Below are 14,558 nucleotides of genomic sequence, written 5' to 3'. Positions count from 1 at the left end.
ATACCCGCAGACAACAAAAATTGTGGGTACATGTTGATCAATGCAAACTGTATATTGCAAAATAATGATACTGCATTTCTTTTAGGAAGAAATGGATTCCAATAAGAACTGGAATATGAAACTCCACGTCCTTGACGGAAGGGATTCAACACCAATCCTTCAGGAGAAAAAGACATTTCCCAGGAAAAGCTACTATCTGATGGGAATCACATTTCTGCTGTTTTGTACTGTTTCAACTGTGATCTACGCTGAAGATATTTCACACCATGGAACAAATACTAGTGAAGTGAAGGAACTTTTCAAAGGAACTTTACATCCAAGGAAACCAAGAGGAACGAATCTACAAAGCTTAATAGATGAGGACATACCGGACGATTCAGTAGATATTACTGGAAACATTTGCATGGGTTTTGGTGCAAAATGCTGTATTGAGCTACACTTCATACATGACACTGACATAATATTACACGCAGCCACAGGACCTAAGACGAAGTTCACACAGTTACAAGGAGATTATATACACAATAATAAGACAGGCACATGGGAATGTAGTCCTACAGATGTGTTATTCTGGAATATAGCGATAAGAGGTGAAGAGAAAGCTGTGTGGTCAGGCGACATTACAAATGATATGATCGCAAAAGGGAAAGTTGAAACATCCAGGACAGATGCTCGGTTAAAGACACAACTTTTTGGGAAAGTTTTAGATCCTTCATTTCTTTCTATTACAGAAGGAGACGAGGATTGGGTAAAAACATGGAATTTTCAGATAACCAGAGAACCAGTACAAGTACAGGTATCTGTAGTTTTTACAGTTTCAAATACTATAGCTCCAGAAGTAAGGGTTACACCACAAGCAGTATATAGTCAAGAAAATATGTCTCCTTTATTACTAAAATGCAGCACGAGGTTAGAGCTACCTTCAGAATCTTTGTTAATATGGACCAAAGATAAATCATTTTTGGGAAGTTTTTCAAATGGTCCAACAAATGTTATACACAGAGGTCAATCCGGTATCGTGAGATGGTTAAATAAGGATTTTATTTTTTCTGTAGATAATCCATCTCCTAAGGATTCTGGACTTTACCAATGTTGCATTTTAACGAAATATAACTACAAACAATGTAGAGATGTAAAGGTAAATATATGGTCAGCAGTAGATAATGTATGCACACAGACAAGATTTCAACCATCTACTCCTTTTCAGATCAATCAGTTCCAAACTAAACCTCTGTTACGAGATGGAGTGTTTCTGACCATGGTATGGACCTTTAACATGTCTAACTGGAAAATCTCTTCTAGATATCCCCAGTGTCAACCACATCTCACTAACATGGAGATGGGAATAGAACAATGGTTTGGGAAAAGAACTTCAACACAGGTTAGAAGTAAGAGGGGAGTGTTTGAAGGTATTTTGGGGGATTAGGAACAGTAGGAAGTTTAATTAACACTATGGACATTCATACACTTAAATCAGATCTGGAAAATATTGGGTATATTGGAGGAAAAGGGGTAAAGATTCAGAAAAGTTTGAATCAAGTCCTTGAAAAGATGGTTTTGAACACTGCTACTGTATTGGGATCTTCTGTATCACATCTTCAAGATGCTACTTTAGCTTTAATGGAAAGTGAACAGGAATCTCAAGTGGCCAAAACATGTCTAGAAATTCAAATTGAATATTCCACCAATCTGAAAATGATTGCACAAGCCTTACAAAGTGGAATTACCCCTTTAGGGCTAATAAGAAATTTGCCCATAGAATATAACTTTGCGTTAAACCATACAGATTTGTGGGTAAATAAGTGGTTAGGATGTGAACAGAACATTTGTGTAGGAACATCACTGATTCCAGTGTCAGGAAGAGAAGAAACCCTGGTTCCTATAGGTGTTCTGGGAATTCCTGTCAGCCCTACACAATTGTTATATTATCAATTGCAGTACACAGATTTTGCATTTGATGGTATCAACACTGAACAATTAGACATTTCGTCATGCTTAAATTTTGTTTCCAAGGTAATGTGCCTACCTGGACAGGATAAAGTCATTTATCATTCATGTTTCCATAATCATACTTCTTGTCATGCCAGAGTTGAGAATGTCCACACGATACATGACTTGGTGACACCAGTAAGTGCTAACAAAACTTGTTTCCAAGTCATGTCAGGAAAAGAAGCAGTTTCTGCATTCTTCTCATCTTGTGTACATGTCGAAAATCTGACAATGGGTTTATATTGTATTGAGGGAAATGTTAAAACTCTCACAAAGAAGGAAGGAAGTATTAATATTACGTCAATAAGCTCAAGACGTCTGAAAATCCTTCCGATCCAGTTCAATTTGTCACAAGTTAATAAATTCCCTTGGGATTTGTGGACAAATGAGATAAAGAAAGACAAGGGTTTATTGAATCTGCTGACAAAACAATTAAAAGAAGCTGAAATTGTATTTAGACATGAACAAGGTAATCTAAATGATATTGAACATGAATGGACGAGTATGTCAGGCTCATCTTGGTGGAGAAATTTAGGAAAATCTGTAACTAGTTGGTCACAGTCTTCAGCGAAAATGGCAGCAGGAAATGTATTGTCTAATCCGATTGTTATTTTATTTATCATAGTTTTGCTGTGTATAATATATCAAATAATTATTATGTGTAAAATTAGGAGAATTTATAAGAATATAAAGATAGAAATGAAAAAGGAAGATGATATTTTAAGAGAGATGTTAAAACGAAAAAATATAACTCTCTGATCTAATTTTTGTTTTTACAATAGGTTTGAAAATTCAGATGACATTCAGGGCAGATGTTGATACAAGGTTTTCAGAATAAAGAATGAATGTGATACGAATGGTGAGAGAATGAGTTAGGATTGATTATGATATGTCTCAAATCATAATCAGGGGGGACTGTAAAATATCAGTATTTCTATAATAAAAAATATACAGAGTCCAGCTAGCAGAGGCTCTGCTTACTTTAGAGAAGTGACTGAGTTATTCTGAGTTCCTTGGCTCACACAGCTGTCTCTCTTGTCAAATGTCTATAGGTCACTTGTCAAAGCTGTCAAAATGTGACTATTTAGAGGTAATGAATGGTTCTAAAGATCTCAGACTTTAGGCTTAAATATCTCAGACTAAGGTAATGCATAAATAACTGTATGCATATTGTTAAAATAACTAGGGTTCACTTAATATGGAAGAAGTTATGAACATAGTGGCAAGCCACCATATGTGGTTGTAGTTTATAGGTCAGAATAGTATATAAAGCCGGCCTAACTCTTGTTCAGTAGATCTCATATCCCTTGAGACTCTCGAACACCCGGACAACACAGCTGCTCAAGACTATATGTAAGAACAATGCTCGTTTTCTTTTCAAATAATTATTGCATGTCATGAACTTACTTTTCTTCATTTTTGTAATCACTTTTTGAAATGAACAATTAAAACAAGATTTATTTTATCCTCAATTCAACATTGCTTTTACTTTTGATTCTCAACCGTGCAAGAAGATATATATATATATATATATATTTTTCTACAGTGCCCCCATAGAAGAACTTTTCGCTTGAGATTCTCTGGCACAAGCGTCTTGCCAGGTGGGGGAGTAAGCCAGTTCACCGGAGCCACGGTGATGATCCTAGTGGTATCCCATGATATGCGAAGGTTCCTCCGTGGATTCGTGTGGCTGGCTTTGGAATTCTTGTTGCCAGGACGGAATCGGAGCTCGAAATCAAATCGGGCGAAAAATAAGGACCATCTGGCCTGGCGAGGGTTAAGTCTCTGGGCAGACTGGAGATAGGCCAGATTCTTGTTGTCCGAGAAGATGACAAAAGGATGGACAGCTCCTTCCAGGAGGTGGTGACATTCCTCCAAGGCCAACTTGATGGCCAAAAGTTCCCGGTCGCCAATCGAGTAGTTACACTCGGATGGAGAAAAGGCCTTCGAGAAGAAGCCACAAGGGTGCAGGCGACCGGAGGCGGTTCTCAGGGACAGTACCGCCCCGGCACCCGGTCGAGGAAGCGTCCACCTCGAGTACAAAAGGTCGATCGCTCTCTGGGTGATGCAGGGCCGGAGCCGTGGAGAAAGCCCGTTTTAGGGTCAGAAAGGCCTCCTCTGCCTCAGGAGACCAATCCTTGGAAGTAGACCCTTTACGGGTGAGCGCAGAAATGGGTCTTGTGATCGCGGAGAAGTGGGAGACAAATTGCAGGTAATAGTTGGCGAACCCGAGGAATCGTATCGCCTTTAATCCGACGGGGCGAGGCCATTTGAGGATGGCAGACAACTTCTTGGGATCCATCCTTAGACCAGCGTCGGAGATAATGTATCCCAGGAATGGCAGAGAGGTCTGTTCGAAGAGACATTTCTCGATCTTCGCATACAGGAAGTTCTCCCGAAGACGCTGAAGCACCAGACTGACACTTTTTCTGTGGGACGAGAGGTCCGGCGAGAAGACGAGGATGTCGTCTAAGTACACTACCACACAGGAGTACAGGAGATCCCAGAAGATCTCATTGACGAACTCTTGAAAGACTGCAGGAGCATTGCAAAGACCGAAGGGCATGACCAGGTACTCGTAATGGCCATCTCGAGTGTTGAAAGCGGTCTTCCACTCATCACCTGCATGGATACAGACCAGATTGTAGGCTCCTCTGAGGTCCAGCTTGGAAAAGACCCGAGCCCCTCTGAGACGGTCAAACAGCTCCGGAATGAGTGGAAGAGGGTACCTGTTCTTGATGGTAATCTCATTCAAGCCCCTATAGTCAATGCACAGCTGTAGCGTTCCGTCCTTCTTTTTGACGAAGAACCCGGCTCCCGTGGGCGAAGAGGATTTCCTTATAAAGCCTTTGGCGAGGTTCTCTCGGATGTACTCGGACATGGCGGTGGTCTCTGCAGGAGACAGAGGGTAGATTCTGCCCCTTGGAGGGGTTGAACCGGGAACAAGTTCAATTGGGCAGTCAAACGGCCGGTGTGGAGGGAGGGCCTCCGCATCCTTCTTATCAAAAACATCAGTGTAGGAGCTGTAAGCTGGAGGAAGGCCCGGGAGGTCTGGAGGTGACCGAGGAGCGGCCGCCAGGCGGACAGGAGTCAGACAGCGAGCTTGGCACGGGTGCCCCCAGCAGAGTATCTCCCCAGAAGACCAGTCGAGAACAGGCTGATGAGTCCTTAACCATGGAAGACTGAGTAGAATGGCGTGAGAGAGCTTAGGTAAAACGTAAAAGGCTATCTTCTCTCGATGTAAGGCTCCGACTTGCAACTCCACCTCTTCAGTGACCAAGGTGACGGTCACCTGTAGCGGTTTGCCATCCACAGTGGCAATCTGAATTGGGTTAGATAGAGTGACTACAGGAATTTGGTATTTGTCCACCTCTTCCGGCCGAATGAAGTTACCCGCTGAACCCAAATCCACGTAGGCCACCTCGGAACCACGCCTCCCTCCTGAAACCAAAAGCATAGAAATCGTAAGGGGTTGAGAGGGATCATCATCACCTAGGAAGGCCTCTCTTACCTGACCTAGGCGGAGTCGTTTCCCTGTCTCTTAGAACAGGTGCGGATATAGTGTGACGAATCACCGCAATAGAGGCACAGACCTTGTGCCCGTCTCTCTCTCTGACGCAACTCGGCCAACCTGAGACAATCTATCTGCATGGGCTCACCCGAAGAGAAGGAAGAGGACCCCACCGAACAGGAGCTAGCAGACCGGGTGAAAGGAGAAACTGACCTAGAGGACCGCCTGTCTCTCGCTGACTCCCGAGCGCGCTCCAGAAAGCGCAGATCAATGCGGGTAGCCAGCGAGATAAGGTCATCTAAGGTGGATGGGGTATCTCGACCTGTGAGTTCATCCTTAATTCTACTAGAAAGACCGCGCCAGAATGCCCCCACCAAAGCCGCGTTATTCCAGCCGAGCTCCGAAGAGATAGTACGCGATTCGCTTTCGCACTGTCTGACCGTGAGAGAGCCCTGGTGTAAGTTAAAGAGTGACTCAGTGAGAGAGGCTAACAGACCCGGCTCATCGAAAACCTTACGAAACGTATCCAGGAAAACCGGGAGACTCGAGACGACCTGGTCGTCACGTTCCCAGAGCGGGTTTACCCAAGATAGGGCCTCTCCCTCCAGATGGCACATGATGAAGGCCACTTTGGCCCGATCCGATGGATATTGCTGCGGCAGCCATTCAAAGTGGAGACTACACTGATTTAAGAACCCCCTACAGAGCTTGGGATCCCCGGTGAAACGAGGCGGCTTGGCGAGGCGGGGCGTCGGGACAGCGGTAGATGCAGGAGGAGGAGTCGGCACTGCAGTGGCAGCCTGGAGGGCCGACAAGCGACTATCAAAGGAGGCCATGTAGGACAAAATGTGGGCTTGAGTATCTTGCTGCTGACCCAGCTCCTGTTGGAGACTGGCCAGCTGAGTGGCATTTCCAGGATCGGCCACCTGTAAAGCCGACAAACGGGTGTCCATCGACTTCATGACTGACATAATGCGCCCCTGATTCTCCCGTAGGAATAACAACTCTTTCTGGGTAGCAGCCGTAGTACCGGCAGAGTCCATGGCCTGATCGTACTGTTAGCATGGGTGGTCTGGAGCAGGAAACTCCGGAAGTGGACCCTCTGGACCGTGGCACCGAGGGTCCCCGGGCGAGCTGCCAGGTTGAACCGACCCCTATACAGGGACCGTTAGGAGCAGGCCCAGGGGTTCGAGTACCACGGTAGCCGGTACCGAGAGGGGCGGCTCAGGATGGACCGGTGTAAGACTGAGACTGAAGTAGGACTGCAGGAACACTGAAGGCAGGACTGGAGTAGGATGGCAGGAACACTGGAGGCTGGACTGGAGTAGGACAGCAGGAACACTGAAGGCAGGACTGGAGTAGGACGCAGGAACACTGAAGGCAAGGCTGGAGTAGGATGGCAGGAACACTGAAGGCAGGACTGGAGTAGGACGGCAGGAACACTGAAGGCAGGACTGGAGTAGGACGGCAGGAACACTGAAGGCAGGACTGGAGTAAGATGGCAGGACTGTAGCAGGACGGCAGGAACACTGGAGACAGAACTGCGGAAGAGAACAAGGAACACGGGTAGCAGGACTGAGAAGCTGCTGCGAGGAACAGCCGACACTGGAACTGCAGGAGCAGAGTGCACACAATGAAGCGAGGCCAGAGTGTCAGGAAACACAACGATCAGGCGCCTCCCTCAGGGGGAAGCGGCCTGATATGGCCCCGTCTGGTCAGCCATTGGTCCAAAGGTGCTTCCGGGTCAGGGTACAGCCGGAGCATAAGAAGCAGGAAGGAGGCGCGGCCGTGGCCTATGGCGCATGCGCATAGCATGCAGGGAAGGCATCCGTCGTGAGCCCATCTCATGTGACCGCCGCGGCCGTCGGGTGGAGAGAGGCTGCGGTGTGGGAGCGGAGGCCGACTGCGGCGTGGGAGCAGAGGCCGGGTAAGTATGGCAGAGCAGTGTAACATACATTGTCTCTTTAATTCTCCCGTTGGTTTATTATACATGTGGCATAAACCAATGTGAAGTGAAAATAAACGCAGCCCTTCAGGCAAAACACAATGGTATACAGAGATGCATCCGTGGGAATCCACCCACTCAGGATAACAACCACACACTGGTTCAGCTTTTCCTTCTCTGGACACAAAGCATTGGAGTTCCTCTCTACAGCCCTACTGAACACTGAATGAGTCTGGAGGCTGATTATTTAAACCCCAGACCACACCCTGGGGTGGAGAAAAGGTAGACAACCTTCCACCCGCTCTATGGTTGTCCACAAAAACCCAGCTATTAAAATGGCCGTTTAACCCTTCTCAACACATGTGCTGGAGAAAACTACTGGGTTTCATACCTAAGTGAAACATCTCCCCTCCAGCACTTTGCCAGTGACTTTGTCACAAATTGTATAATCATGATCAGCAGGTTTGGTCAGAGACACCATTTTTTTAAAAATTTGGATATGTAGAGGAACTGACACTGGACACACATGGTAAAACTGCAGTAGGACGTTTACTGCACATACACTGATGATAACATTTAGATGAATTCAGATTAACTCTCCTACAAAACATGATTAACAAAGTCATTACTACAGGACTGTATGAGAAAGTGATTTGTTCTACAAGAAATGTCAGAGACAAAAGTGAGAGAATTCAGGCCCCGTGGCTAGATACTTCATGACTGGCCTTCAGCTTGTTAGTATGAGACAGGCTCTCTGTCACTCGAGCCTCTCTACTTGGTATAATGAGACTTACTGATCTTATTCATACAAATAGTGTTTCAGAATAATAGAAACTGCCTAAATACACTGCTCAAAAAAATAAAGGTAACACTTAAATAACACATCCTAGATCTGAATGAATTAAATATTCTCATTGAATACTTTGTTCTGTACAAACTTGAATGTGCTGACAACAAAATCACACAAAAATCATCAATGGAAATCAAATTTATTAACCAATGGAGGCCTGGATTTGGAGTCGCATACAAAATTAAAGTGGAATGTAATGTCCTTAAAACAAGTCAAATGAGGCTCAGTATTGTGTGTAGCCTCCATGTGCCTTTATGACCTCCCTACTGTACAACGCCTGGGCATGCTCCTGATGAGGTGGTGGATGGTCTCCTGAGGGATCTCCTCCCAGACCTGGACTAAAGCATCCGCCAACTCCTGGACAGTCTATAGTGAAACGTGACGTTAGTGGATGGAGCGAGACATGATTTCCCAGATGTGCTCAATCGGATTCAAGTCTGGGGAACTGGTGGGGCAGTCCATAGCTTCAATGCTTTCATCTTGCAGGAACTGCTGACACACTCCAGCCACATGAGGTCTGGCATTGTCCTGCATTAGGAAGAACACAGGGCCAATCACACCAGCATATGATGTCACAAGGGGTCTGAGGATCTTATCTTGGTACCTAATGGCAGTCAGGTTACCTCTGGCGAGCACATGGAGGGCTGTGTGGCCCTCCAAAGAAACGCCACCCCACATCATTACTGACCCACTGCCAAACCGGTCATGCTGAAGGATGTTGCAGGCAGATCACTCTCCATGGCATCTCCAGACTCTGTCACATGTGCTCAGTGTGAACCTGCTTTCATCTGTGAAGAGCACAGGGCGCCAGTGGCAAGTTTGCCAATCCTGGTGTTCTGTGGCAAATGCCAAGCATCCTGCACGGTGTTGGGCTGTGAGCACAACCCCCATCTGTGGATGTCGGACCCTCAGACCATCCCCATGGAGTCGGTTTCTAACGGTTTGTGCAGACACATGCACATTTGTGGCCTGCTGAAGGTCATTTTGCAGGGTTCTGGTAGTACTCCTGTTCCTCCTTGCACAAAGGAGGAGGTAGCGGTCCTGCTGTTGAGTTGTTGTGCTCCTACGGCCCCCTCCACGTCTCCTGGTGTACTGGCCTGTCTCCTAGTAGCCCTCCAGCCTCTGCACACTATGCTGACAGACACAGCAAACCTTCTTGCCACAGCTTGCATTGATGTGCCATCCTGGATGAGCTGCACTACCTGAGTCACTTGTGTGGGTTGTAGAGTCCGTCTCATGCTACCACGAGTGTGAAAGCACAACCAACATTCAAAAGTGACCAAAACATCATCCAGAAGGCATTGGTACTGAGATGTGGTCTGTGGTCCCCACCTGCAGAACCATTCCTTTATTGAGTGTATCTTGATAATTGCCAATAATTTCCATCTGTTGTCTATTCCATTTGCACAACAGCATGTGAAATTGATTTTCAATCAGTGTTGCTTCCTAAGTGGACAGTTTGTTTTCACAGAAGTTTGATTTACTTGGAGTTATGTTCTGCTGTTAGTTCTCTTTATTTTTTTGAGCATTGTATGAGGACCTTGTCTGCTCTATATGTCCTTGTATAAAGAACTATGGAGCAAGCGCTATTCTTCTGTATAAAATATGTGATGTTGCTGTAGCCCTAATATTTCTGTACAAGGGTCTCTGTATAGATAATCTTACCCCAGTATTACAAATTGAGAAAAGGGAGGCGGGGAGACGGAGACATAATATTTTAATTGGAATGGATCACACTAGACGTTACAACAAAGAAATAGAACATATATGCAAATACAAGCAGGGTCCCCACTGCAGGAAGCTAGCAGTGGCAGGAGTAAGGCGATGTTGCATGTCCCGGGTAGGGAGAAGTGGGTGTCCCAGCGGTGCTAGGCAGAGGCGGATTTCCCACTGTGTAAATTGGTCTCCCAATAGTCTTCAATAAAATGGCATCAGAGACGGTGCATACACAGATTGAGTTTGTAACCTTACCCCCCCCAAATTAGGAGAGTTGGTGTTGGGAGTCCATCTTATAGACCAAAATATGGTATCTTATGACACGGAAAAACTATGTGGTATATTAGTAACTACATGTGTTATAATTCAGGTTTAAGTTCTAACTTGCTTTCTTGTTTACTGATTAGTCATTACTTTCACTCTCTTATGCGTTTTCTAGTACAGTTTGTCAAATATATGGTTTCTACCTGTGTGAGTTGTCCTTTAGGGTCAACAAAATATGATTTTCAAATAAAGCATTTCCGACCTTCTAGGCATGAGTGACTTCTCCCTTTGCAAGATATTTGATGTTTAGTAAGACTGACTCCTTTGGTAAAATATTTCCCACATTCTGAACATGAAAATGGTTTCTACTTTGTGTGAGTTCTCTGATGTCTAAGAAGATGTGATTTCTTTGCAAAATATTTCCCACATTCTGAACATGAAAATGGCTTTTCCCCTGTGTGAGTTCTCTGATGTGTAACAAGAATTGATTTATATGAAAAACATTTCTCACATTCTGAACATGAAAATGGCTTCTCACCTGTGTGACTTTTCTGATGTTTAACAAGTCTTGATTTATCTGCAAAACATTTCTCACATTCTGAACATGAAAATGGCTTCTCCCCAGTATGAAATCTCTGATGTGCAATATATCGTGATTTCTTGGCAAAACATTTACCACATTCTGAACATGAAAATGGCTTATTCCCTGTGTGAGTTCTCTGATGAGTAATAAGATATGATTTATCTGCAAAACATTTCTTACATTCTAAACATGAAAATGGCTTCTCCCCTGTGTGAGTTCTCTGATGTGCAACAAAACTTGATTTACATGCAAAACATTTACCACATTCTGAACATGAAAATGGCTTTTTCCCTGTGTGAGTTTTCTGATGTGATACAAGACATGATTTATATGCAAAACATTTCCCACATTCTGAACATGAAAATGGCTTCTTTCCTGTGTGCATTCTCTGATGTGCAACAACATTTGATTTATTTACAAAACATTTCCCACATTCTGCACATGAAAAAGGCTTCTCTCCTGTGTGTGTTCTCTGATGTGTAACAAGACTTGACTTACTTGCAAAACAATTACCACATTCTGAACAAGAATATGCCTTCTCCCCTGTGTGAGTTTTCAGATGAGTAACTAAATGTGATTTATATGCAAAACATTTATCACATTCTGAACATGAATATGGCTTATTCCCTGTGTGACTTTTCTGATGTGAAACAAGATTTGATTTATTTCCAAAACATTTCCCACATTCTGAACATGAAAAAGGTTTCTCTCCTGTGTGCGTTCTCTGATGTGTAACAAGACTTGACTTACTTGCAAAACATTTCCCACATTCTGAACATGAATATGGCTTCTCCCCTGTGTAAACTATTTTTTGTATAACATGCACTAATTTCTGGTTAAAATTTTTCCCATACTCTGAAGGAACTCTTTTATCATCTAAGTGAATTTTTGGATGTGTAACAAAAGACGTTTTGATGGAAAAACTTTTTTCACTTTCTAAATGTGAAAATTGCTTGTTTTCTGTCAGAGCGCTTTGATGTTTAACACCCCTTTTGTGAATTTTATTTTTCTTAGTAGTCTGTGATGAATCAGAAGATAGATCTTTGCTGTGAAAGGATGACAGTACATCTGGAAGAGTGGAATACATGTCAGTAATATCTTGATTGATATCAAGGTCATCTGATTTAAAAAATGAAGAATCCAATTGTCCCTCTGATCTCTTGGTGCAGTCATCTGCCAAAAATAAAGATTTTTAAATAAATTATCATGAACTCTATTTTTATAACATTTCTAAAATACCCAAAGAAATTGCAAGTTATGTAGCAAAATTCAATTATTTACTAAGACAAAAACTAACAGTAGACTTTGAAAAGCAAAATGGCTTCCATAATCAATTCAGCAAAACCTGCATTCCCAAAGCCAAATGCCCTCCTCGCTCCTGAGCCTTACAGTGTGCCAAAAAACTGTTAGCGTCCACATGTTTAATATTGCAGTAAAGAGAAGAACCCACTTAAACATTTACAGTGTGCGTGCCCCCAGAAGAAATAGCTGGGCACTAAAATGGCATATTTGCAATTTTCATTCTTCAACATCCACTGTACGCTAGTTATCAGAGAATAACTGTGGAGTCAAAATAGTCACTACTAACGATTAATTCACTGAGGGAATGTGAGTCAATTATATGTGCTTTTCTACTGTTTTTCTGCTGTTTTAGCACCTCAGGTGAAATGAAAATGGTGCCCGCAACTATTGAGGCAAAATCTGCATTCCAAATGGGGTTCCTTTACTTCTGAGCCCTGCCATGTGCCCTAACAGTTTGATATTATCCTATTTAGGAGAAGCTGCAAAACATATTCTGGAGTTCATTTTTTCCATTTCCCCTTGTAAAATTAAAAAAATTGGAACTACATCAATATTTGTTATGATACAACTAAGGGTATGTGCACACGTTGCGGATTCTGCCGCAGATTGTTCTGCACAAAATTGGCACCTCTTGGTAGAAAATGCAGGTGCGTTTTTGATGCATTTTTGCCGTGGATTTGATGCGGTTTTTCAGTGCGGTTTTGCCTGCGGATTTGATGCGTTTTTGTAAGCTAAATAAAGATATGTTATTTAAGAAAGAAAAATTGTGATGTCATTTCTGTCCAAACTCCTCATTTACATTTCTCCAACCCACACTCCATTACACACACGGATAGACAGATAGAAAGATAGATAGATGGATAGATAGATAGAAAGATAGAAGGATAGATAGCTAGATAGAAGGATAGATAGGATAGATAGATCTATCCATATATCTATCTATAGATATATCCATACATAATTCTATAGATTTAGCCATAGATATATCTATAGAAATATAGCCATATATATTTTAAAAAAATGCTGTGGGCTCCCGTGCAATTTTCTGCACCAGAGGGGGAAAGCCGACGGCTAGGGGCCAATATTTGTAGCCTGGGAAGCAGGTAATACACATGGCCCGTTCCCAGGCTATGAATATCAGCCCGCAGCTGTCTACATAGCTTTTACTGGCTATTAAAATAGGGGGAACCCCCCAAAAAATGACGTGGGGTCCCCCTATATTTTATAGCCAGAAAGGCTAGCAGACAGCTGCAGGCTGATATTCATAGCCTAGGAAGGGGCCATGGATTTTGCCCCCCCGGCTACAAATACCAGCCCAGTCGCCCCAGAAATGGCGCATCTGTATGATGCGCCAATTTTGGCACTTAGCCCCTCTCTTCCCACTCCTGTGTAGCGGTGGGATATGGGGTAATAAGGGGTTAAAGTCACCTTGCTTTTGTAAGGTGACATTAAGCCCGGTTAATAATGGAGAGGCGTCAATAAGAATAAAGTATTTTAATGAAATAAAAGACAACACGGTTTTCATATTGTTATTGCACGCCCATATCCAAGCAACGCCCTCGGTCTCCTGTAATAAAAAGTAAAAAAATAAACAAACTGTATACTCCCTGTTCAACGCAGTCCAATTAATATTGAGTGTCCCACAACGATCTCCCCTATAGAACAGTGACATCAGGTGATGTCACTGCTCTACAGGGCCTCCCAGTGATGAACTGACAGGAGACAATGGCTCCTACAGTCCATCACTGAAGTTACCCGAGTTCGGGGTCTCACTTTACCGCAATGCTGTGTGAGAATTAGGGTTAGGGCTAGACTTAGGGTTATGGGACCTACTTCCCGGTGGCGGAGGGATTCTCCGCCTGTCATTTCATCACATGAGTCCCTGGAGAGCGGTCGCATCAGCAAGACCCTGGCAGACCCCCGGACAGCACGATGACCCCCCACAAAACCCTGGCAGGCTCTCGCAAGGCCCCAGCAGACCCCCGGACTGCCCGATGACCCCCGCAAGACCCCGGCAGACCCCTGCAAGACCCCAGCAAACCCCCGGACAGCCCGATGACCCCCCCACACACACACATAGGCCCATACATGCACACAGCCACTGCCCACACACCATACACGCACACAGTCACTGCCCACACTCTTCCCCCCTCCCAATCTGCAGCGTTTCATCCGCAGCAAAACCACAGATCTTTTTTAGACCTGCGGTTTTGCTGCGGATATGCTTGACTCAATGCAAGTCAATGGGTACAGAAACGCAGCAGACCGCACAAAGAATTGACATGCTGCGGATTTTTCCGCAGCATGTGCACAGCGTTTTTCAATTTACATAGGCTATAATGGTACTGTACAACGCAGGAGATTTTCCTGCGGACCCACATGGCCAAATCCACTGCAA

At 44.1% G+C, this 14,558-nt stretch overlaps 1 protein-coding gene across 1 annotated transcript in view; it reads right to left on the bottom strand.

Moving 5' to 3' along the window:
* Positions 1–9,995: 9,995 nt before the first annotated feature.
* The window catches only part of LOC141052901 (uncharacterized), a 42,928-nt gene continuing 38,365 nt past the window's right edge, over positions 9,996–14,558 (bottom strand). The window contains exon 7 of the mRNA XM_073550219.1: positions 9,996–12,031. Within this exon, the coding sequence (XP_073406320.1) occupies positions 10,641–12,031 (1,391 nt within the window). The 3' untranslated portion in view covers positions 9,996–10,640. The remainder of the gene's footprint in view (positions 12,032–14,558) is intronic.

Source organism: Dendrobates tinctorius, unplaced genomic scaffold (genome assembly GCF_039654945.1).
Source record: "Dendrobates tinctorius isolate UK_male_01 unplaced genomic scaffold, ASM3965494v1 ptg000164l, whole genome shotgun sequence".
NCBI lineage: Eukaryota > Metazoa > Chordata > Amphibia > Anura > Dendrobatidae > Dendrobates > Dendrobates tinctorius.
This window is presented reverse-complemented; position numbering and strand designations above follow the sequence as displayed.